Genomic DNA, 23,348 nt, shown 5'->3' with positions numbered 1-23,348 from the left:
AAGTAAAACTTATTACAACTTTTGCCTTTGACTCCCACTAACTTGTTAGGGTCCCTGCCCCATCATTGTAAAATAACTTACAGCAATTTCTTTCATGAAAGCCATTGATAGTTTAGTCATGGTTCATGCTTAGTCTATGCTTTACCATGGTTGCTAGCTAGATAACTTGGATTTATAAGTAATGGATGCATTGTATGAGTTTTTGGCAGCAATTTTTGATCCTCTTGAGTTTTATGTTTTCATTGTCCTAGCTGGAAATTTTCAGAAGGTGTTTGGTAGTAGCATGGCTAAGTAGCAGTGGCCAATTTTGTTTTGACTATGGTAATGCCTTATGGAAATTCCCGTGTAGTATATCTTGCTCTTGGCACATGGCAGTACAGCCGAGGACAAGTGCAAGGATTTCAAGGGAGAAATCTATCATGAGGACATGAAATTTTGATGTCTTGCTTAGCATTTCATTGTGTTAATCAAATGTGCAAATGTGAGGTGCACATGGGATGTGCAAGAAATTAATGATCATCCTTTAAAAAACCAACACATAGTAGTGAACCTCTGATGATCATAAACCGATGCAAATGTATAGTTTGAGAGCCCTAATAAAAACAATATCCAAATCCATACCCACTGTAGTGACTTGTACACTAAATAATGACCTCACAGCAGACATACTATCAACAAGAATACCTTGGATGCATGCTGAATACATATGAGATTCATTGTACACTAGAGTTGTCCATCAATAGAGGAGTGGAATACATCTGAGATCCACTATACACTAGACCTGTCCATCACTAGAGGAGTGGAAGTGCTATCTCCTTCTTGAGCATCACGCAATACTGTGGGCCCCTACTCTATTGAACCTGACTAAGCTTGATCCAAAGTTGGCTCTAGTTGAAACGCATCAAGGTAAAGTTGCAATAACTAAAGATTGTCTATCAATTCATCCTCTTCCATCCATTTACTATCCATTGGTGAATAATTCTAAAATTTTACCATGTATCTCATGAAAACATTACCTTTGATCGTTCTCTCTTTATGTGCCAAATTTTGATCAGGTTCAGCTCCTCAATCTCATGCTAAATTTCAGCAGATACATCCTCTAGCACATCACAATGAAAAGGCCTCAATAAGCTCACATGAAAAGCATTATGTAATTGTTGAGCTAAAACTTCATCACACTTTGATTAGCTCTTTCAAACAGCCCGAAAGCAGTGCATTACCAAAAGTTTCATTAAATGGGGAGCAGTTTTAGAGAGAGTTTGTGTCCCACATGCAAAACCCTAATTTGGGAGAATCCTTCCACATCTATAAATAGATAGGCTGCCCACCATTCAACCCTATCCTTGTCTTGCACGTTTCAACCAATCAACCCACTTTCATTAGCTGTCCAGCCCCAAGGATTGTTGCTACATGGTCCGTAGTTGTAGCCCAGCCTCCCATTGCTGCCAGTGATCAACACCATCTACATCAGGTCGTTTTTGTGTTTTCAGCACTTTCCTTCACAACCTATGCTCCAACTGGCGATTACTACACTCCAGAATCTCCAATGAACGATACACATCAACACCTCCCTCAGTCCACTCCCACGAGCCACTAGTTGTTGAATAGCTCTTCCCTTGAGCATCTTGTATATTCTTTTCTTTATTTATAGCATTAATTCATTCACTTCATATTTCTCTTTCTTCTCTATTTGCATTTGTGTTTTTGCATTTTGCGCTTTGCGTTTTGCATTTTCAATTTTGGGTTTTGTGTTTTATGTTTTGCATTTAGGGCTTGAGTTTTGCACGTCACTGTCTGAGTCTTTGAGTTTCAATCGTAGTTGCTTTTTGTGTTTCCTCAATGCAAACCCTAGTATATTTTCACACAAGCCGCTAGTGTGGAGGCAATTTCATCCTATTGGCAACAGTATTAATCTGTTCCGACACTTGGAAGAGCCCATAATAACGCATACTTAGCTTTGGTTACAATCTCTCTTTCTCTCTCTCTTTAAAAAACAAAGTTCAAGGACGCGCCGCCTGAGAGATCCGAACTCTCGCAGGCAGAGCCCATGTACGCAGCAGGGGCCACGCCTTAAACACTTGGCCAAAGAGACCCCCGTCTCTCTCTCTCTCTCTCTCTCTCTCTCTCTCTCTCTCTCTCTCTCTTCCTTTCATCCTTTTTAGTCTAGCCTTTTCAAAACGCAACAGCACATAATCCCCCTCTACAAATTGCAAAGCATGTCTATGGCGATCAACTACCCTCTTATGTTTTCCAAATAGCAATCAACCTCAAAGATTTACCCTTAGTGTGCAAGATAAGTGTCACTTTCTTGAACCTTCACAGCCTCAAATGGAGCCTTGCCAATGGAACTATGCACTGTATTATTGTATGCAAACTCTACCAAAGGTCCTTGTGGAGTTTACCTCTTTGGACTAACCATTTGTTTGCAAATGAAAGGACAAAGAAAGTTTCAACATGGTACTCATGTTCTCAAACAATCCCTTTCAAAACAAACTGGTCATCTAAGGATCTCAATCACTAATATCGACTCTAGGATACCACGATACTTAAATACATGCTACATGAACAATCATGTCATATGACCAGCCTTTATTTTCTTCTTCACCAAAACGAAATGGGCTTACATACTAAACTTACAAATGATAGTCTATATCCCATCATTCCTTGTAGGTGTCCTAGGGAGATTAAAAACGAAATCCATTGCAATGCTCTTCTAAGGCCTGTCAGGTATAAACAAGGGCTAGAATAAGCATGGCATCTTCTTCTGATCGTACTTAACTTTTTGACATATAATGCATGTTTTGACAAATTGCTCAACATCACGTCCCAAAGCAAGCCAATAGAAAAAGTCCTCCCCAGCCTTAATTGTAGCATCTATATTTCAATGCCTTGCATGAGGAGGAGCATGACTCTCAATCATCGCCTTAGGCCTCAATTGCTTTGTCACATACAACCATCATGTATCACCAGAAAACTATCTCTAAGCATATATACCAAATTCCGAATCAACAATATACTAATCCTTCATGGCATCCAACTCAATGTGATGAACAAGACTAACAACCATAATCTAAGGCTTATGAGTACAATATCTAAAAGTGAAACATACAGAGCAAAAATTCACCCATCTCATATGCTTCTCAAGCAACTTAGTCTGAGCCAAAAAATAGTGCAATGTTCTCTCTTAACTACAAGCATTTGATCTTTCTAAGAAGGAACCATATTTTGGTTTGCAAATCTTTGGTTTAGTGCTAGATCAATTTACGTTTATTTTTGGGTGGTAGAATTTAGCCCTACACCCAACATGATTAGTTTCATTTCAAACATCTCACATTTGCAATTTTAGAAGTACTTAATGCTTCTTCTCATAATGGTAGTATTATTTTATTAGAGCAATTTCAAGAATTACAAGGGCTTGGACTATTGTCGTCTTATCCAGAAGCTCCTCTTGATGGCTGCAAATGCCCCCAATCAGCTGGCGACCTAATCACACAACCTCTCCTCCAATTGGTGCACTTTAGAATGACTCTCCTCTCCTTCCCAACCTCCAAGCAACCTCCTTTCACTTGTATGGGCAAGTTTTGCCAAGTGGCAGCCTTCCTAATCCATTTTTCACCAATTTCCAACCAAATTGAATTAAATTTCAGAATATTAATTTTGACATTTTATTTAATTATTAATTTGTACCCAAAAATTTAATTAGACTAGCAAACAATTAAATTGGCTAGGTAAATTTGTCACCCAAGTATTCTTGAGATTTGAAATCCCTTGAACTAGCATTAATTAATTAATTAATGCTCAATTCCTAATATCACCACTAACATTAATAGCTAATAAAGTGATCTAGGCCAGCATGTAATACCAGGTACCACCTGGTACCTATCAAGTACAACTTAATACAACTTTTGCCTTTGGCATCCACTCACTTCTTAGGATCCTTGGCTTATCATTGTAAAATAACTAACTTGCCCATCACACATGTACCTCACATTTACACGCTTGATTAACACAATCAAATGCTAAGCAAAGCATCAAAACTTCACATCCCCATGACACAAGGGACCTACCTAGAACCAACACAACCCAAGTCTTCCTCACTATCAAGGATTTGGGCAATAGCAATACTCTCTTGAGATACAACTATGAAATTGAGTAATATCTATACTCTCTTGAGGTAAAGCTCCAATATCTTTAGCTATGACATCGATGGGATGTTTTTCTTTTTGAAACACAAACCTCTTTATGTCCCTCTCACCCCCAGTATCAGCATTCGATATTCTTGATGGTCCTTGAGTTTTCACCATTATGAAGCTTCATTAGTTGGTTGGCCCATATGCAACAGAACTAGGTCTACAACTGCTGCCTAGTGCAATCTAAAGCATTGTCTATGATCATGCTACACAGCATAGCTAGCATGGAGATACCCCCACCATCTACTTTGTCAAGCAATGCCTCGCATGGGGTGTATCTCAAGGGGAGGCCTTTTGTTGGCAATCAATCAACCAAGCTGCCAACAACTCTATGAGCCAAAGATGCAAGATATGATAATCGCCATTGAGGCTACATCATGTATCATAATGGGCTTGGACATCTTAACCAGCCACTAGGTACAAAAGCCCACTACATGGTGATCGGAGGTGCGGGAGCTCATCACAATCGTCACACAATGACACATCTAGAAGGCACAATGCCAATTCACTTTCAGCAGTGAAAGCATCTCAATCTCTGCTGCCTTGGTAGAGATCTGGTCATCCATCATGCACTCCATCCATGGCCACTAGAAGCAAATACAAGGAGACACTGAACACCGATGGGAGCTTGGGCATCACTTTCTTCACACTTGGGGCGGCCATGGCATGTTCTCTAATTTGCAAAATGGCCACCCTCATTGGTGCTATACCCCTCCTCCATGGCTTCCAGCCCCCATCCCCCCTAAACTGCCCTTAGAGGCTTGTGTACATCAGTGGATTCCAAAATATAGAGAGCTCCAACAAGAGTAGTATAACTAGCCACACATTTTTTCACTACAAAAACAAAAGCTTTGTTGAATGTCAAAAGTGATATGATGCTCTTCTTTGAGACATCGGCCCTTTTCAAGGAGCATAGTGAGACCACCAAGGTGGTGGTGGCAAGTCTACAACTTGGAAAGCTGACTCCTCTTTGTCATTCTCCAGCTTTCCTTCACCAGATTTCAATTTCAAGAAGCATAGTGAGACCATGTTATCCAAGAGGTTGGTGGCAAGACAAGAACTTGGAAAGAAGCTTCAGAAAGAAGCTTCCATCTACTTAGAGTTGCCATGTTTGAAACATCCTCACAGCAAACCGCCTCGAAAATGCAATCCAAGCTTGACTAGAGGTTGCAAAAAGTTAAAGTTCAACTGTTTATATTGCTTCATATTGCAATCTCTCCCTCTTAGTTTCTACCCTGCCCCAGTGTATGGAGCAAAAACGAAAACAAAACTCAAACAACTTCCTACCCTGCAACCATTAGCCAGTGCTTCCCTTCTGTCCCTTGCACACCCCCATCACTTATCACATGCCCTACCTTCTACTCCCATCCCCTTCCTAATGTGACAAAAGTTGGGTCACGGGTGTTCTGTCCTTATATGGTCACACTACCTACAAAGAGCATAATCATTTCAATTGTACAGAAATATAAACCCTAATGTGTAAATAATAGAAGAAATGTTTTGATAAAATAAAAGAAATCTGTTTCAAAAAAGCAAAAAAAAATTGAGTTGACAACACAAAATAGCAGCAACAGAATATTCCTGCCGTACCTTAGGGCCAGCTGGCACAGCATCCAACTCTTTCCGGTTGGAACATATTCGGAAGGCTCTGTGCATGCACAAAAGACTTTCTGGTTCAAGTTCGGCAAAGGAGGTACCAACAAAGATACCATATTCACAATGTGTAATACATGTACACTTATAACTGGTCAATTTCCGTTGTTTAAGCCATAGAATGTCATGTGTAGAATGTGATAGAATGCAGAAGCATGACTTAAGAGTGTCTTTATAGAAAATAAAATCATGTCAACTTGCTAACAAATAGATAAAATATGGAAGACATACTTCAATTGGAATGCATTGTCTCGATTACTTTCGAAGGATTTGGCAATTGCATCACTCATCCACTCCAATAAGCTTTTTGCAAACTCTATTGTGCTTATTGATACATTGGTCAGAAATAGAATGGGATAGGAAAAGCGATGCGAAGACCAGTACTGCCAATTTGGCAATTCAATGTTAGATTTGACTTCAACATTTTCACACATTCAATGACCGACATGAAACACATTCCTAATATAACAAAGGTGTACCTGCTCCAAATGTAATATAAGTTCAAGCACTCGACCTGCTGTGTCGACAGGAAGCAGCACATTCCCATCTGATCGGAGGACTTTCATTATTGCATCTGAACATTACAAGTCAACAAAGCTTGGTTTCTGTCCCTTGTTTTTCATAGACGCTAGCAGTCTTTTCACAAACTTTGACAGAATAATCAACTTGCAGCAAACACTTTTTGAATTAAGGGTAATACCTTGTCGGGTCCTCATTTAAGAAAGCAAATCAACATGAAACTACATTGCTAGAAGAATATAGTCAAGTACATCAAGGACACGTATGGTGGATCATGCCATGGGTTCAACACTTCATGCTCTCGTTTTCTGCTGCTATGTGGAAAGCTAATATTGGCAAGGTTAAAATTACCAGCCTCACATATTCCTACAAGTTTTTTTCACACGTATGGCAGCACAACATTAAGGTTTGAAAAGGCAAGCTTGTGATGAAACACAAGCAGCTGTGGAAGGAGAATAAATGTTTTGAATGCATGCAAAAGGGTCACACACATCACAACAGTCCTCAACATCAGCGACCAGATATGAGAAATGAGTTCAATGGTTAGTTCATGGCAGTGACAATGACTCAGCATTGATTTCAGGTACTGACAGGGACAATGATACTCAAAGTTCTGAATCCATGGGTTTGACATCCAGAGTTGCAGCATCATTAAGGTTCAGGTTGCACCTGAGAGTTCCCACCATTTGAGAGCAGCAATCTAGAGCTTTGGTCAAGAACATGTTTTCGTTGCACAAGCACCCACAAGAGCTGGTGCAACAATTGGGTGCAGATGACATGGGATTGCGGCATGGCTCTCTTTTGACAGAAATTGCCCTTTATTTTTTGGGGGATAGTCGCATCGCTCTCAAGAATATGATGTTCAAGGACATGGATTGGTGTTTGCATCCCTTTTGGGTATATACATACTCAATGGCACTCCAGATGGTGTGCTTAGCCCTAGTGGGGGAGACAATTTGGCTGTGCCAACCATGGAGGACTGTCAGCAAGAGGACGTGTTTGCCTTGGAGGTGGGATTCTATCACCCACAATTACAAGTGTTCATGTAAAGCACACCTCAACCAAATGCAGAGTTGGTTTGCAAATTGGTTCATTTCTAGCTGGTGGTTCAAAGCCTTCTCTGCAACATCAAGTGAATAATGTCACATAGATGCAATTCTCAAGTTTTTCAATTGCTTAGGCAAAGCAATTGGTCAGTGATCTCGTCATGGTGGATACTTACGGTGGCAATTGTGGAGATGTGCTAGGGTTTGCAAAAGATTAAGTGTCAACCACGACTGAAACATAGAGAAATCAAACACAAATGTAAAAAACGCAGCAAAACGCAAACAAAGAAGAGAGAGAACTCTTAAGTGAATGAATGAATTCTGTAAGTGAAGGAAAGAGTGTACAAGATGCTCAAGGGGAGAGCTTTCCAATGGTCAATGGTTCTTGTGGGAGAGGGTTGAGGGAGTGGTCGGAGTATAATATCCACCGAAGGCTAATCTGGAGTGTTGTAACCACCAATCCAAGCTGAGATGAGACTGAAAGGGGAAGGGCAACACACTAGAAGCCAAAACACAGCAATCTCTCTGGCTGGAACTGGTAAAGGTAGCAATATAACAGCTTGAAGATGATGGCAACTAATCACCGATAGCATTGAGAGGCTAGGCAACAGCTGTAGGAGGACGATGCAATGCAAGGCGGCCTGCAAATGCAAAAACCACAAGCTATAGGGGCAATAGCAGGGTGATAGTTGATGATGTCAACAGTGTGCAGCAAACACAGGCTAGAAGAGGGCGCCAAGTGCCTCGCAACAACTAATATTAAGCTTGTGTGTTGGAGAGGATAGGGCAGCAAGAGAGTTGATGGTGTGGACTTGCAAAACAAGGGATGCAGCTGAGTGATAGGCAGTCTGTCTATTTATAGACGAGTGGATCCTCCCAAATTAGGGTTTGGCTTATGGGACACATACACTCTCTAGCAAAGCATTCAATTTAATGAATAGTTGATAATAATCATGTTTTGGGGCTGTTTTAATGAGCTAATTCATTTATAATGCATTTTTTAGCTCAACAGCAATGATATCTACTCATAAACAATGTTCTGGGGCTGTTTTAATGAGCTAATTCATTTATAATGCATTTTTTAGCTCAACAGCAATGTATCTACTCACAAACAATGACACTTTTAGAGATGGAGATTCACATGGTTTATGTCCCTACACATGACAATTTGACAAATGTATTTATTAAAGCTCTTTCAAACAAAAGTTTGAGGCCTTCCATAAGGCATTAGGCTTATTACCATTCGTGGATTGATTTGCCACTCCCTATATACATTCACATCATTCACTCCAAGGGGGTTTGTTACAGTTATTGTGTTCCTCCATTGTTCTAGTGTGAAAGCTCCCTTTCCACAGGCACCTCTTACTTTCCACATAGAGAAGGGTTTTTTCCCCCATGTAAACACCCACCTTGAATGTGGACCGTGGTATTGTAGTACCTTGGGGAGTGCACTTTCATTCAATCATTCTCGCATAGTCGATGCAACATTCCAGCACTCTCTTCTCTCCTCTTGTTACTCTCTTTTCATTGTCAATGTGTGTGTGTGTGTGTGTGTGTGTGTGTGTGTGTGTGTGTGTGTGTGTGTGTGTGCACCCACGCACGCATGTGGCTAAGCTTTGGCCTATCCAACAAAACCACCCCCGTAATAATTTAGATACATAGATGGTTTGAGGATTTATTCAGCAGATTATTCCTTGATGGACAAACATCCTGCTAAAGTAGAGTTCCTTGTACATTCGGCATTGCTAGTACTAGTGCATGCAATGCATTTGACTAAGAAGACTATCCATGAGCCTCACTAGGCTGTCTAGAATGCAAAAGAACGATTTCCCCTTTAACAGCATCGATTTACTGCATAAATTTTACAAACTCCGGTTCCTAATGTCATAAGAGCACTTGCCAATTGTGCCCTAAACATTGCATTATCATCCCAAACATCTAGCACTTGCCTAGTGTATGAGAATGAACTATTGCTGAACTGGACATCCCTGTACATTGGACAAAACTGGTGCCAATGCATGCAATGCCTTTGGCTAAGAAGACTGTCCATGAGCCTCATTAGGCTGTTTAGAATGCAAAAGAACAATTTCCCCTTTAACAGCATAGACTCTACAAACTTGGGTCACTGAATCACTTGTTGCAATGTCATAAGAGCACTTACCAATTGTGCCCTAAACATTGCATTATTATCTTGAACATCCAGTACTTTCCTTGGTGCATGGGAATGAGTTGCATTCTCGTTATTTCCATTGATTGCATGTTTTCCCATAGCATTCCCTGCATTGGCGACTAAACAGCATGTCATATGTGCCTTTCAAGGGGTGATTCGTATTCCTTGCTCCTGTAACCACTATTGTGGTGACATTACGTTACTATTTGCCCTTGTTGTATGCTCATTTCACCACACCTTGCTGTAATCAAATAACAACGAGCCAAAATGCATGTTTTTGATCCTGGAGACAACCATAAGCTCACCTTGTTCAGAAAGATGGCGTTGCCCCAATGACGAAACCATGAAACCAGCCTTCGGACACCCAAATGGTAGTAAACCACAATCATGCAAACACTTAATTCAGCAAAACAATAAATTCAGCAACTTCAAAACATGCTCAATAGAAGGCAAAGTGGTGCACCACATGTGGCACATGTTGGCCACATGCTTGGCACCTCTTTTGGTATTTGTTTAGATTACAAAAGAAATCTCCAAACCATAGTTACTTGAACGGGGGCAACAACAAAGGTCAGGAAACGGGAATGGGAACGGGAACGGGAGGAACAGCACGTCTTAACTGCCCAAAATTGCCCTAGATGCCCCAAATATGCCCTGAATGCCCCAAATTACCTTGATAGTTCCCCATGCTCCAAATTGCCCAAATTGCTAGGACTTTCCCAAAATTGCCCTAGATTGCTCTCAATGCCCCAAAAATGTCACAAATTCCCAAATGAACCCAATGCCTCTCTGATTGCCCAATAGCCCTCAATGCTCCAAATTGCCCCAAATACCCTAAAATTGCCTCAATTACCCCAGCAGCTCCAGCTCACCCTAAATTTCCCTAAATGCCCCAATTTCCCTTGAAATTAGACTATATAAATGTGTGGTTTCCTTGCCATTGAGGACAGGGCTGAGATTTGATTGTGATTTGCAAGAGTTGATGATGCATCGAATGTGAACCCTACATGGACTCATGATTGGCTTGTGACTTGTCTTGATGCTTTGAGTCTTCGGTCCATTAGGCCATTCCTACAAGCCCAAACAGTCATTCCCTGTTTCTATGCTCCAAATGAGTTATAATAAGTGGATTTCTAGTGCTTTCTCAATCACAACTCATCCACAAGACAATGTCACCTTCATTGGTAACATTGTGACAAACTCTATGTCAAGGACCTATGATAGGATCACCCCTAGTGACTCTACCCCATGGAGTGCTAGAGATAGTGACATGTCCGCAACCTATGCTACCTCTTGGGAGGTTGCCAATCTCACTGCCTCTATGTTGGACTATCTCTACCATTCCAAGGGCTACCAGTGTCTGAGGTTGCGAAACCTTTGGCTCCAAGGTGGCAAGAGTATCTATAGAGGTTATAGGAGACTAAGGTGGCACCACACGGGCTATGGGTCTAAGGTCTCTAGCCACTCTCCACAATCCCTCTATCTGTCTCTGTGACACTAAGCCCCTCTGCTCCTATCATTCTCCCGTGTCTACACACTCTTGCTACTGCTACCGATGTCTCATCCTCTGTCTACCATTTACACCATCTCTACCGTTCCGCCTCGCTCCTTTGCAACCTAGGTCTATCGCCTCCTGTGAAGGAAACTGCTAGGGTTTGCACTAAGGACACGCAGAGTGCATGAGCATGACGAAAACACAAAGCGATAGACACAAACACAGAGGGCAAAACTCAAACCCTAAACGCAAAACTCAAAACTCAAACACAAAAAATCAAACACAAACAGAAGAAGGGAGAGAGAGAACACAACTCTGAAGTGAATGAATGCTGTAAATGAATGTAAGAGTGTACAGTGTGCTCAAGGACAGAGCAATGTCGAAGTGTGGCGTCCACCAAAGACGGAACCCAAGTCTGTGACCACCAGTCGAAGTGTAAGAGTGTTGAATAGTGAATGGCAGCAAGCTGGTCACCAAAACGCAACAGGTTGGAGGCTGGAAACTGGTAAATGCAGCAGTGTACCACCGATCAGAGGCTGAAAACTGTGCACAGTCTACTGTAAACAGCAGGCTGAAACAGTGTCTGAGAGTGTCAGGGCTTGCAATGCTGAAAACACAAGCTGGCTGACCCTGGAGATGATGGACAACAGGCTGAACAACAGTCTGGGAGTCTGGAGCAATCGCCAGCAGCTGAGAGCTGTCGCCTACAGCAATGGACAAGCTAAAGATAATGTGGCTGCAGTCGATGATGGTTGGACAGCAGATGGCTGCAATCGATGATGGTTGGATAGCAGATGGAGGCGGGCTGTAGGCTAGAAATGGAGCACCAAGAGCAGGAGAGGGTGTGTGGGCTGGTGTAACCTGCAAACAAGGATAATAGCTGAATGGGAGCAGCCTGTTTATTTATAGATGTGGAAGGGCGCCCCGAAAATTAGGGTTTCCACTAAACTCTCTCAAACCGCTCCCCGTTTTAGGGTTTCCACTAAACTCTCTAAAACCACTTCCTGTTTTAGGATTTTACTCTAAAAGAGCATTTTTAGTGTGTTTTGGGGCTGTTTAAGAGGCTATTCAACAAGTAATGCATATTTTAGCTCAACACCCCCTCTTAGGACCAAAACTGAGCTGAAAGTTAGGCCGGCTTGCCCAAGCGCCCTAGTACAAGGATGATGAAATCATGCAATGCAAAGGGTAAGGTACAACAAGGGGAAGAAGCCGATATCAAAGACAAAGTACTGAAGCTTGTAGAACACCAAGAAGGGTAGAAACCCCCTCTCAACCTGGATGTAGATGCTGAAGAAGGAAGAGGAGCCTGATGTCGGTCTTCATATGGTGCCGAGAACCATAAGGAATAAAAGAAGATGAAATGGATGAAGCACCCTGCTAGAAGAGCAAGGCAGAAGTCACCACTATGATAGCATCGAGAGAGATCCACCTCGGAAGGGAAAACTGCCATGCTGGAAGAAGAGCAAGCACTCCTAGGATGATGAAACCATGAAAGGAACAGTGCGCATCCCCACGTCTCTAGCCCAAGGAGGACCAAAGCAATCTGTAAGTTAGCCCTACACTGAAAGACAAAACCCTGCAAAAGAGATGAGAATTTGCAAACACTGAGGTTAGTGGTGAGATGCTCCAAAGCAAAATAGAACAGAAAGAAAATCTAACTCAAAAGAAATGCAATAAATGTGTATGTGTGTGAGAAAACGGAACGGAAGACAAAAAAATGCAAAAACTAAGGATAATGAATCCTATGGGCCCGACTTTAAGAGCGCGAAAAATGAATGCCAAACTCACCTAGGGTATCCGAAAGGACCTAGAGACATGCGAGTCAAAGAAGGTGGCTACCATCGCGTATGTCCAATAGCAGGGCTCTGCCAAGAGAATGCCTGACGAGGTGGAGAGAAAGGTGAGATGGATGCATGAAGTGCAACGGGATCGGAACCGGCAAACCAATCAGCCAATCCCTCAAGTGTAGTGAAAGAGATGGGCCGCTAAGACTACTCAAGCCACATGTCCAACAGCAACAACAACGGGTGTTGAAGGAGCACATGAAGCAAGAGCAGAGGGCGTAGCCCCACTGGACTATGCAATCACAGCAGTCTGCGGAGGCTTTTTAGGTGGAAGACCTTGGGCCTTGGAGCGACACTCCTCGTCCATATGGCCTTCTCTTTGGCAATGTGTACAAAACCGTTTTTTCTTAGGGAGTTGCTGCCAAATAGGTCTAGATTCTTTGGTTCCATCGGAGAAAGAGGAGTCACCCTTTGATTGGCTTGCCTTCGCATCTAGCGAGTTGCTGAGTACGATCACAAGCCGCATAGCGGTCGAGAAGGTGACTCCAATGCTCTAACACGAACGGAAAGTGCTGCAACTAAGTGTGAAACTCAAGAAGCAATCCCTGCATCAACTCAACATTGGCTGTGGCATTGCAGGCTCTCCATTGACGGATGTAATCAGGGTGAGCTAGTCCGACATAGGCTCTAGACCAATGAAGAGGTCCCAAAGACCCTGAGACTCAAGCACTTGTTGCATGAAATTAGACCAAGTGGTGAAATTAGACCCGTTAAAACGTGTCTTATCCGTAAAGGCATTCTTAGCCGTTGCAACAGGAGTGGTAGTGCTCAGAGATGGATAGTGTGAAAAAATGTAGTGTGGGTAGGATGGGAGAGTGGAGTGCACTTGGGAATGGGCCCCAGAGTGCCCACCAGGCATGCATGTAGTGTGCAAGGTGAATCCATAGGTAGGAATGAGTGAACTAGGCATGGGCATGGTAGCCACATGAGGAACCCAAGGAGGTGGGACGGAAACACGGTGAGCAGAAGATGAGAATCCCTGCGTAGGTGTAACCCAAGGAGAGTGTGAAGACGCACCATAAGTTGAGGATGGAAACCCTTGCGTATGAGTGGTCATGGGAGATGTGAAGCTAGGGATAGTGAGGGGGATGCCCATCACAATCGTCCCAAGAGTAATGGGTGTGCTCATGTGCTGAAAGGGGAGAGGCACTGTGTTAAAGGGTGGCATTCCCCCTAATGAAGTACCATGGTGCAAAGAGGTAGAGAATGGGGTGGAGAAGGAAAAGGTGCTAGGAGCAGAGATGGAAGATCCAATTCCTAGGGTGTGTGAAGCAGATATGGAGTGTAATCCAAGGTTTTAGAAAGATGATGAGATGTGTGATATAGAAGAGGGTGGGATGGGAGCGAAGTGAAAAGTGTATGTGATATGCTCAAATGAAACAAAAGTTGTAGATGTACTTGAATTTCGTCTGCTTCGTGAGCCCCCTCTATTGAAGTTCACATACGCAAAGCCATCCAGATCCTGTACCTCAAAAGAAAAAACAGGCAAGGGTTTTGATTCATGCAAAACAAAAGAATTGTACAAACCTAACATTGGACCTGGCTGAGATGATGAAGATGGATCGCCCGAATGTCATATGTCCTCCATGATCGGAGAGGTGGCCGACCTCACCAACCGGTTCGGATGTGGTAGCAAAATTGGTATGAGGGGTGTAAACATCACCATACTTTTTGTGATAGTACTCCTCAACCCTCCTCTATCATGTTAGTGAAATCTAGTGAAGGTGGAGTGTCGTGCTCCTCACCGAGTCCATAATGCCGTCTCAGGGCCTCCAATGATGAAGAAGCCTGATAAGACATCATAGGAACTAGAGAAGGTGTCTGGGACATTGTGATTCGGTTACAAGTCGTATTGTGTGCCTTGCACAAAGACTAGCTCTCCATAATATCCGCAAGATACTCTTTACAAGAGCACCGGCACTGATACCATGTGAAGGAAACTGCTAGGGTTTGCACTGAGGACACACAGAGTATACGACCATGACAAAAACACAAAGAGACAGACACAGACACAGAGGGCAAAACTCAAACCCTAAACGCAAAACTCAAAACTCAAACCCTAAATGCAAAACTCAAAACTCAAACATAACAGAAGAAGGGAGAGAGAAAACACAACTCTGAAGTGAATGAATGCTGTAAATGAATGTAAGAGTGTATAGTGTGCTCACGGACGGAGTGTGGCATCCACCGAAGACAGATCCCAAGTCTATGACCACCAATCGGAGTGTAGGAGTGCTAAATAGTGAATGGCAGCAGGCTGGTCGCCAAAACGCAGCAGGCTGGAGGCTGGAAACTAGTAAATGCAGCAGTGTACCACCGATCGGAGGCTGGAAACTGTGCACAATCTGCTGTAAACAGCAAGCTGAAGCAGTGTCTGAGAGTGCCAAGGCCTGCAATGCTGAAAACGCAGGCTAGTTGGCCCTAGAGATGATGGACAGCAGGTTTAACAGTAGTCTGGGACAATCTAGAGCAATCGCCAGCAGCTGAGAGCTATCGCCTACAGCAATGGACAGGCTGAAGGTAATGTGGCTGCAGTCGATGATGGCTGGACAGCAGATGGAGACAGACTGCAGGTTGGAAACTGGGGACCAACAATAGCAGAGGGTGTATGGGCTGGTGTAACCTGCAAGCAAGGATAAAAGCTGAATGGGGACAGCCTATCTATTTATAGATGTGGAAGGGCACCCCAAAAATTAGGGTTTCCACTAAACTCTCTCTAACTGCTCCCTATTTTAGGGTTTCCACTGAACTCTCTCGAACCGCTCCCTGTTTTAGGATTTTGCTCTAAAATAGCATTTTTAGTGTGTTTTGGGGTTGTTTAAGAGGCTAATCAACAAGTAATGAATATTGTAGCTCAACACCTCCCTCATCCTTGAAGGAGACCTATTGCTGTCACAATTGGGAGCATTCAACCACTAAGTGTCCAGTCATCCCCACCAATGAAAGGCTAGCTAGAATCATGTATATGACTCCGATTGTATGAGAAAGTCCCCCATGGATGAAGGGTATCCTCATGGTTTGAGGGAGGGTGTGTGAAGACCTTGCTAGCACGATAACTCTAATAGATGGGTATCGATGTGAGCCCTCTGTAACAACACCAGCAAAGGTCCTATCTCTTTGCATAACATGGCCAAAGGGGCTACCAAACTTGGGTAGATATGAAGTGAAGTACTCATGGAGGCAAGAAAAGAAGCTAGTGATGGCGATGCCATCCCCGAGTGATGAGTAGTCTCAGCCCAAAATCCATCTATCTGTGAGAGTGCGCTGCGGAAGAGGGAATACGAATACGGAGGGGGGGAGAGAGAGAGAGACAGCAGAAAATAAGGAAGAGAAATCTGCACTGACTGAAATGAATGCTGAATACAAATGGGAAGGCAGAAGGAGACTGATCAGTCCCTGCACGCAACCCACAGCGTCAGTGAGGACACCAGATTAGGCTGATGATGATGGCAGCACCACCACAGGGAAGGAGTGTCGGAATCTGCAAGAAGACAAGTGATCAAGTGGGGAGGGGACTGCCTATAAATAGGCAAAAGGACAAACCCTAACCCTAACCCTAAAATGGGCGCAAACCCTAAAAATGCCCTAAAATGGGGGCCCCACATCAGTGACCAAAAAAGTGGCACTAAAGGAGGCCAAAAAGAAATACACATCCTAAGACAGCCAATCAAGAGTGACTAGCCTCCCCCATCATAACACATGACAGACATGTCAGGGCTCCTAATGTCCTCGTCTGACTCAGATTGAGGCTCACAGGCAGCACATGACAAGGCATGACAAACATGACTGCTAACACCCCCTCTCAGATCCTGGATGTGGCTGAAGGCCGAAGAGGAAATAGATCTTGGGGTGGCAAGAGGAATGCCAATGTCGATGAAGTCCGTCGATGTAGACTGCTGCTGAAGGAGCTCCTCACGATCCTGGGAATCCCCCTCTAAAACACTAGGGGCCAGGGAATCCACAACCGCATCACTGAGATCGTCCCTCTCTGAAAGGGATGGGGGATACGAGGGAACCACCGGAGGAGAAGGTGGGGGATGGGAAGGAACCCGTGGAATAGAAGGTGCACAAGCGGGAACGGGTGTAGCAATAGACTGCCTTGGAGGACCCTGCATCAAAGAAGGGGAATGGAGCCTATAAAGCCCGCTCTCCTGCCAACCTGTAGATAAGATAGCTCCTGTAAAAGAATCCTCAATAACAACGGCATGCTCGGTGAAGATCACTCATGTGCCAAGCCTCATAAGGCCATAAACTGAGAGGAGGGGAAGGCCCAAATCTGGAATATGTAGGGCCTGTGAAAAGGAGCTCGAAGGTCGGTCGGTAAACAAAGGCAATGTGCCAATACCACTAATAGGCACCGATAAAATGTCACCAACAGTGACTAAACCCTCTGATGGATAGAGATCCTCTAACAAATCACCTCGGGGAGTCGTATGACTCAAAGCACCACTGTCCACTAACCAAGGCTGCGCAGAAGACACTGCAGCCACGAAAAAAGGATCCTTCTCTAAAGCACGGATATGAAGGAGCACTGACTCATGGGTAACAGCTGGCGTAGAGGTAGAAGAAGGCTCCGATGTAGATCCACCCTTCGCTCCCGGATGAAGGTGAGGGTACTTCTTCCAGCCTTTCTCCTCGGGATGTGTCCCTTACCCACAGTGTGTGCAAACGCCCCGAACAACGTAGTATGCTTAACAATTATGATATTCACTTACTTTCGGGATTTAATATAAAAGAGAATGAACACTTAAAGCTGAAAATGAAAATTACTCATAAAATTACAGCCATGAAAATGTAAAAGTAATGGAGACAAGATTGAGGGTTGAAGATGGGCAAAACCCCCCCCCCCCCCCCCCCTTCGAAGGAATGTATTTATGCTCAACCCAAGTCCCTTAGGAAAGAGCTCAGTTACAATCAACCTGGGAGTGAGAAGAAGTAATTCTCACTCTCACAAGATCATGCAAAGATGTACAAACACACATGCATTATCTATTATGCAATGATAAGAACTGATTTCTTTACAGTATGAGAGAAGAAAAAGGGAAAATCAGCCTTTCTCCATTGTTGATCAGCAGTACACGGATAGGGCTTGCTTCTTGTTGCTAAAATGGAAGAAAGAGCTCGAGAAGGAGGTGCTGTAATGAATTTACAGGCTTGCTGTCATGTAAAACAGCAGTGATAGAAGAGGGAATATGGAGGAATTTGATAAGGAGAAGTGGGGGATGATGATGGGGATGGATGGGGCCAGTTTTTGGCTATCTGTGGATGCTGTACATGAGTTTACAGCAAAGAAAAATGATGTTGAATGAAGAAAAACGAGCTCTTATTTATAGGAGAGAGGAGAGCTAGTACAAAAGGGGAAAGTGGAGTAGCACAAGACAAGTGTCCAGTCACATGTCATGAGATGTGACAAGTGGTGGGACACTTGGAAACTTGTGTGACAAGTGTCTTGACACTTATCTCTTCTCTATGGCCTTTCTTTTTGGGTTGAATACTGTCAAGAATAGAAACAATCAAATTTAGTAAGCACAGTCAGAGTACAGAACTTACTATTTTTAGAATGACATCCCTATTTTTTAGAACTAGCATTTTTAGGCTAATTCGAGGCTCCTAAAATTTAGGGACCCCCCAATATAGGTGTCATATGAAAGCTTTTTCCGTGTACATCGCAAAAATGGTATCCAAATCTTCATGTGACTTTCCTATGCAAAGAAATGTGCATTTCAAGCTTTCAGCCCACACATGCACATTATACAAGCATTTCATGATCATGCCATCTTGTTGATTGTAACTGTCTGTTCTGGTGGATCTAGCCCACACTTCAAGGCATCAATCCTTTCTGTGTGCGAGTCTAACCCTGATATGCGTGAGTTCTAGTCATAGGCGCCCAATCGGGCCATATAGGTAGAAGTGTGAACTATCTTTTCTCTAACCCATCGCGTGGGTCCACCATAACCTGTGACCACTCATCAGTGGCCAGCTCCAATGCACTTTTCTTTATATCTAATTAGTGCAAAGGAAATAAATTTAATAAATCATTATATAGACAAATTAATGAAAAAGAATACAAATTCTGTTTCTATAGAGTTGTGATAGTGTGGGCACTTCGGTCTCTCTGAATCTGAGTCAGAGCCTGAAGAACGGTCCTTCTTCTTAGCCTTTGGCTTCTTCTTCTTCTTCTGTCCTCCCGAACCTGCAACAAAGACTCTAGTGGAGTCGGATCTACTAGCATTGACCTCTCTGAGTCGCTCGTCATGCTCCAAGACAAGCGGGGATAGCTCCTCCCATAGAAGCTTCTCACAGGTCCTCGATGTAAGAAGGTTGGTGTAGAAGGCATCAAACCGAGGCGATGGCAGCTGAGTCAAGAGAATCATAGTCATGTCTTCAGAAGATATCGTCCGACCGAGGAATGCAAGCTCATCCCTCATATGCTGTAATCTGTTGATGTGGTCCTTCATGAAAGGACTATCATCAATAGCGAGCATCCGCAACTTCTTTTCGAGAGATATCCGGTGGGCAAACGTCTTCTGTTGATAGAGAGACGTGAGCTTTCTCCACACGTCTGCTGCAATCTTCAACCTGTGAACATGAACAAGGACAGAATCCTGCAAACTCAGAAAGAGGAAAGATCTGGCTCTAGAATTGAACCGATCCCATATGGCTGCACGATCCATAGATGTCCCATCTACGGGATCCACCTTAGGCCGGGGAATAGGAACAAAAACAAGCTCCCAAAGATCGAAGGAGTCCAAGATACACTCCACCTTGCAAGACCATAGGGAAAAGTTGGAGCCATCCAACCGGTCCTCTTTGGGCAGCTGAGGAAGTACGGGTACCTGTACAGGGGATACCAAAGGCTGCATCTTCAGCCCACTAGAAGGGACTCACCGAGATACATGAATAGAAGGGGGACGGGAAAGAGCAATAGACTCCGGACGACGGTCCTCGTGATAGAAATCACGCCTCTATTCAGATGAGTGTCGAGACAAAAGCTCGTCATCTGAGTCATCAAAGCCCGTAAACTGATGAGAAGACATCTTCCAATCTGCAAAACACCAAACACCAAAGAAAACTTTGCCGATGCCGAATAATGAAAAGCAGTATGGTCACCAATCACCAAAATGCAGGTTGGGGAGGCCTACAGACACCTGGAGCTGCAAAACGCAAGGTTGTTTGATGAAGGTCACCAAGATAGAAACCGCCAACACCAAAACGCAGCCTGGGAATAGGTCTCCAGTAGGAAAAGAGCCGCCTAGAGATGGAACGACAGCCTGAACAGCAAGGCGCAGGCTGGAGAAGTGTCGCCCAACTGTAGAAGTGGCCGCCCTGACTGAAAACGCAAGCAGGAAGTGGCGGTTGATGACGTGGCAGCCACTGGGAGGGGTGCCTACAGCAAACGCAAGGTTGGTGACCTCCTGGAAGGGCCGCCTTGGCTGTTGGGAAAGAGACCAGCAGCAAACGCAAAGATTGTGGGTGTTCTCCCGCGTAAATCTCAGCTCCGTGTACTCTCCTTCCGCTCTGATACCATGTGAGAGTGCGTGCGGAAGAGGGAATACGAACACGGAGGGAGAGAGAGAGAGAGAGAGAGAGAGAGAGCAGAGGGAATACACATCCTAAGACAGCCAGTCAAGAGTGTCTAGCCTCCCCCATCATAACACATGACAAACATGTCAGGGCTCCTAATGTCCTCGTCTGACTCAGACTGAGGCTCACAGGCAACAGATGACAAGGCATGACAAACATGACTGCTAACACTATCAAAGTACACTGCTAATGATCTAAAATCAAGTAGACTAGTAGCAAGCATTGCCTCCATCTACTCAAAAGAGCCAAACTAGAACCCGAAGCATCCCTTCCCCAAGGGTACAATGTTAGAGATGTGATCACCTCCAACACAAGCACAGGCATGTAAAGGGCAGATCAGGGCAGTTTATGCAGTCGTACCATGTACAGGAGCAGATTGGACAGCAATTTTTGCAGTTGTCAGCTGTTTGGGCAGGTTTCTGGGCAAGCCAGGTAGGCTGGACAAGTTGCGCAAATGTGCCACATGGCAGGATGCATTTTTCACTGCAGATTTATGATTATTTTATTATCTATTTACTGTGGACAGTTATGCAGCAATTGGCCAATTTTTTACTAGCCGACCTGGTTATTTTCTATTATTTTATTCAGCCTATTTAGGCTGGCCTGCACCTGGTCACCCACACTTCAGTTTTCATGCAGGTTGAGAGAGATCTCAAGCTGGTTATACTCACACAACCTTTGTACACATCTGCCTTCAGTATTCAGCATTCATTCTCTACAGACTTCAGTATTCTAATGCCTCTTTCTTTTTCTCTCCTCTCTCCGTGTTCACTTCTTGGTTTCAACTGGGTCATACACTTCCGCATTTGCTGCACTCTGACATGGTGACAAAGCAGCATTGAAGGGCTGACCGATTGTGGGCAGATCTAAAGAGCAGGTTTCAGTGCAACACCAAGGCTGCATTTTCAGTGTCCGACGGTGAACATGAGGGCTGCGCATTGATAGAAGGCTGAAGCGAGCGGAGACACATGGGAAAGTAACTAATTTTGCCATTTTTGTGCAGGATTTGCTGCCCCAGGAGGAAAGGCTTTGTTTTCATCCATTCACAGAAAATTTTAGATTTCAATGGCCTCCAAAAATTAAAGCAAGTCCGAGACGAGCAGAAGAAGCTTGCCTTCTTCAGAGAAAGCAGAGTTGTACAAGTCCATTGGGACAAGCTAAATGCCCACATTCGCTCATTCTTATTTCTCTCTTGCACATCAGCCATGATTGCTCACCTAGAGCATCTAAACAATCCTCAGGAGATATGGCTAGAATTAGATCAACTCTATAATAGCATGACTATCATGAAGAGGGTTTCTTTGGAGGTGTAGATACGGACTTTGAACCCAAGCAAGTCTGCTTCCATGCATGAGCATGTGAACAAGTTTCAACAATTACACATGTAGGTTCAAAATGCAAGACAATCAACTCGAAGGACATGGCGATTACTTTGTTGTCACTATTTCCCCCAAGATTTAGTGCATTCTACTCCACCTTGAATGCTTCAAGGCAAACGGAAGCCCTTAAGTGGGAGGAGCTAGTTCCTATGGTCATGGACCAAGAGGAATAATTGAAGGGTACAAATTCTTAGAAATATGAGGCTCTTACAAGTCAAACTTCCCAGAAAAGGGGGAAGTAGAAGCAAAAAAAGGAAGACAAGAACAAGCAGGATAAGGAGTCCACTTGCCACATATGTGGTAAGACAATTCACTAGAAGACAAATTGCCCCAATAAGGATAAGAAAGACACTAAGGAGAAGAAAAAGAAGACTACAAAGGACTTAGGAGCGGTGGTTGCTCCTTCATTAGCAACTTTTCTACATCTAGAGGCTATTGAGACATCTTCACAAGATCCACCTGATGCTGGGTTGATAGCCCCATAGTCTCAAGATTGGATTGTGGACAAAATCATTTCACGCCACATGACCTCTTCTCCAAATAACATTGCCCATATGCATCCAAAACATGGGCATATTCTCATTGGTGATAGTTCTTGGTTATACTCCTTGGTTGATATTCATCATCAATGGACTTCATCAATTGTGGCACTCTTCATACCACCCTCACATCCAATTTCATCTCTATTGGCCTTATGCCACATCCAAGTAGACAAGGGATGTTAGCAACATGTGTGTCATTTATAGTCATATCTTGCTTCTGAGACTTAGTCTAAGCTACATAAGAACATTAGGAGCTTTCACATGTTCGTTAGTTCTCTCTCCTAGACATTTTAGGTGGAGGTCATTCTTGCATGTCATTCTATCAATCCATGTCTATACCCAAGTTGAGCAACCATACTCGGCAACCTGTCTTTCTATGTTGAGGCAAGCATTACAGCCACATGCAAGCCGAACACATTGCACATGGGTAGGTATATATGAGCAACCTTATTTCAAGCTTGGCAACAATTTTGAATAGTTCGACCTATATTGAGTGCAAGACAGCCAGCTGCAAGTCAACCAATTGTTCGGTATGGAGCTTGTGTGTGTAACTAGCAAGCTATGGCCAATGGAACTCCACTGTGGGTTTTGGGTGGGGGGAAGGGGGGAGAGAGAGAGAGAGAGAGCTTTTGCAAGTACACAAACTGAAATAAATAAATTGATAATGATAGTTGAGATATGTGAGATAAAAATACAAATGATAGAGCCTAAATATATAGGCTAAGCTATGTAGCTAACCCTTTGATCCTTATTTAATGCTAAGTAGTGTAAAAGGTTGTTAGAGGTTTAGTCATCCCCCTTGGACTAACATTCTCAAGCTATATTTGGTACAGTCAATTCTTGAGCACATTTCCTCTTAGTTTTGGGCAATTTCAGCAGCCACCAAGTGCAATCACCTTTCACTGGGCAAGTTGGATAGGTTT

The 23,348-nt window shown here is 43.6% G+C and overlaps 1 protein-coding gene across 3 annotated transcripts in view; it reads right to left on the bottom strand.

Moving 5' to 3' along the window:
• Positions 1-23,348, bottom strand: part of CPSF100 (cleavage and polyadenylation specificity factor 100) — a 178,211-nt gene that overhangs the window by 113,332 nt on the left and 41,531 nt on the right. For all 3 annotated transcript variants that reach the window (XM_087683646.1, XM_087683647.1, XM_087683649.1), the window contains 3 exons: positions 6,323-6,417; positions 6,075-6,226; positions 5,781-5,838 (listed from right to left, as the gene is read on the bottom strand). In XM_087683646.1, the coding sequence (XP_087539772.1) occupies positions 5,781-5,838; positions 6,075-6,226; positions 6,323-6,417 (305 nt within the window). The remainder of the gene's footprint in view (positions 1-5,780; positions 5,839-6,074; positions 6,227-6,322; positions 6,418-23,348) is intronic.

This window comes from Lygodium microphyllum, chromosome 8 (genome assembly GCF_053477565.2).
Source record: "Lygodium microphyllum isolate KBCC chromosome 8, Lygodium_microphyllum_v1.1.10, whole genome shotgun sequence".
Taxonomy (NCBI): Eukaryota; Viridiplantae; Streptophyta; class Polypodiopsida; order Schizaeales; family Lygodiaceae; genus Lygodium; species Lygodium microphyllum.
Note: the sequence above shows the minus strand (reverse complement) of the source record. Positions and strands in the feature narration are given on the sequence as shown.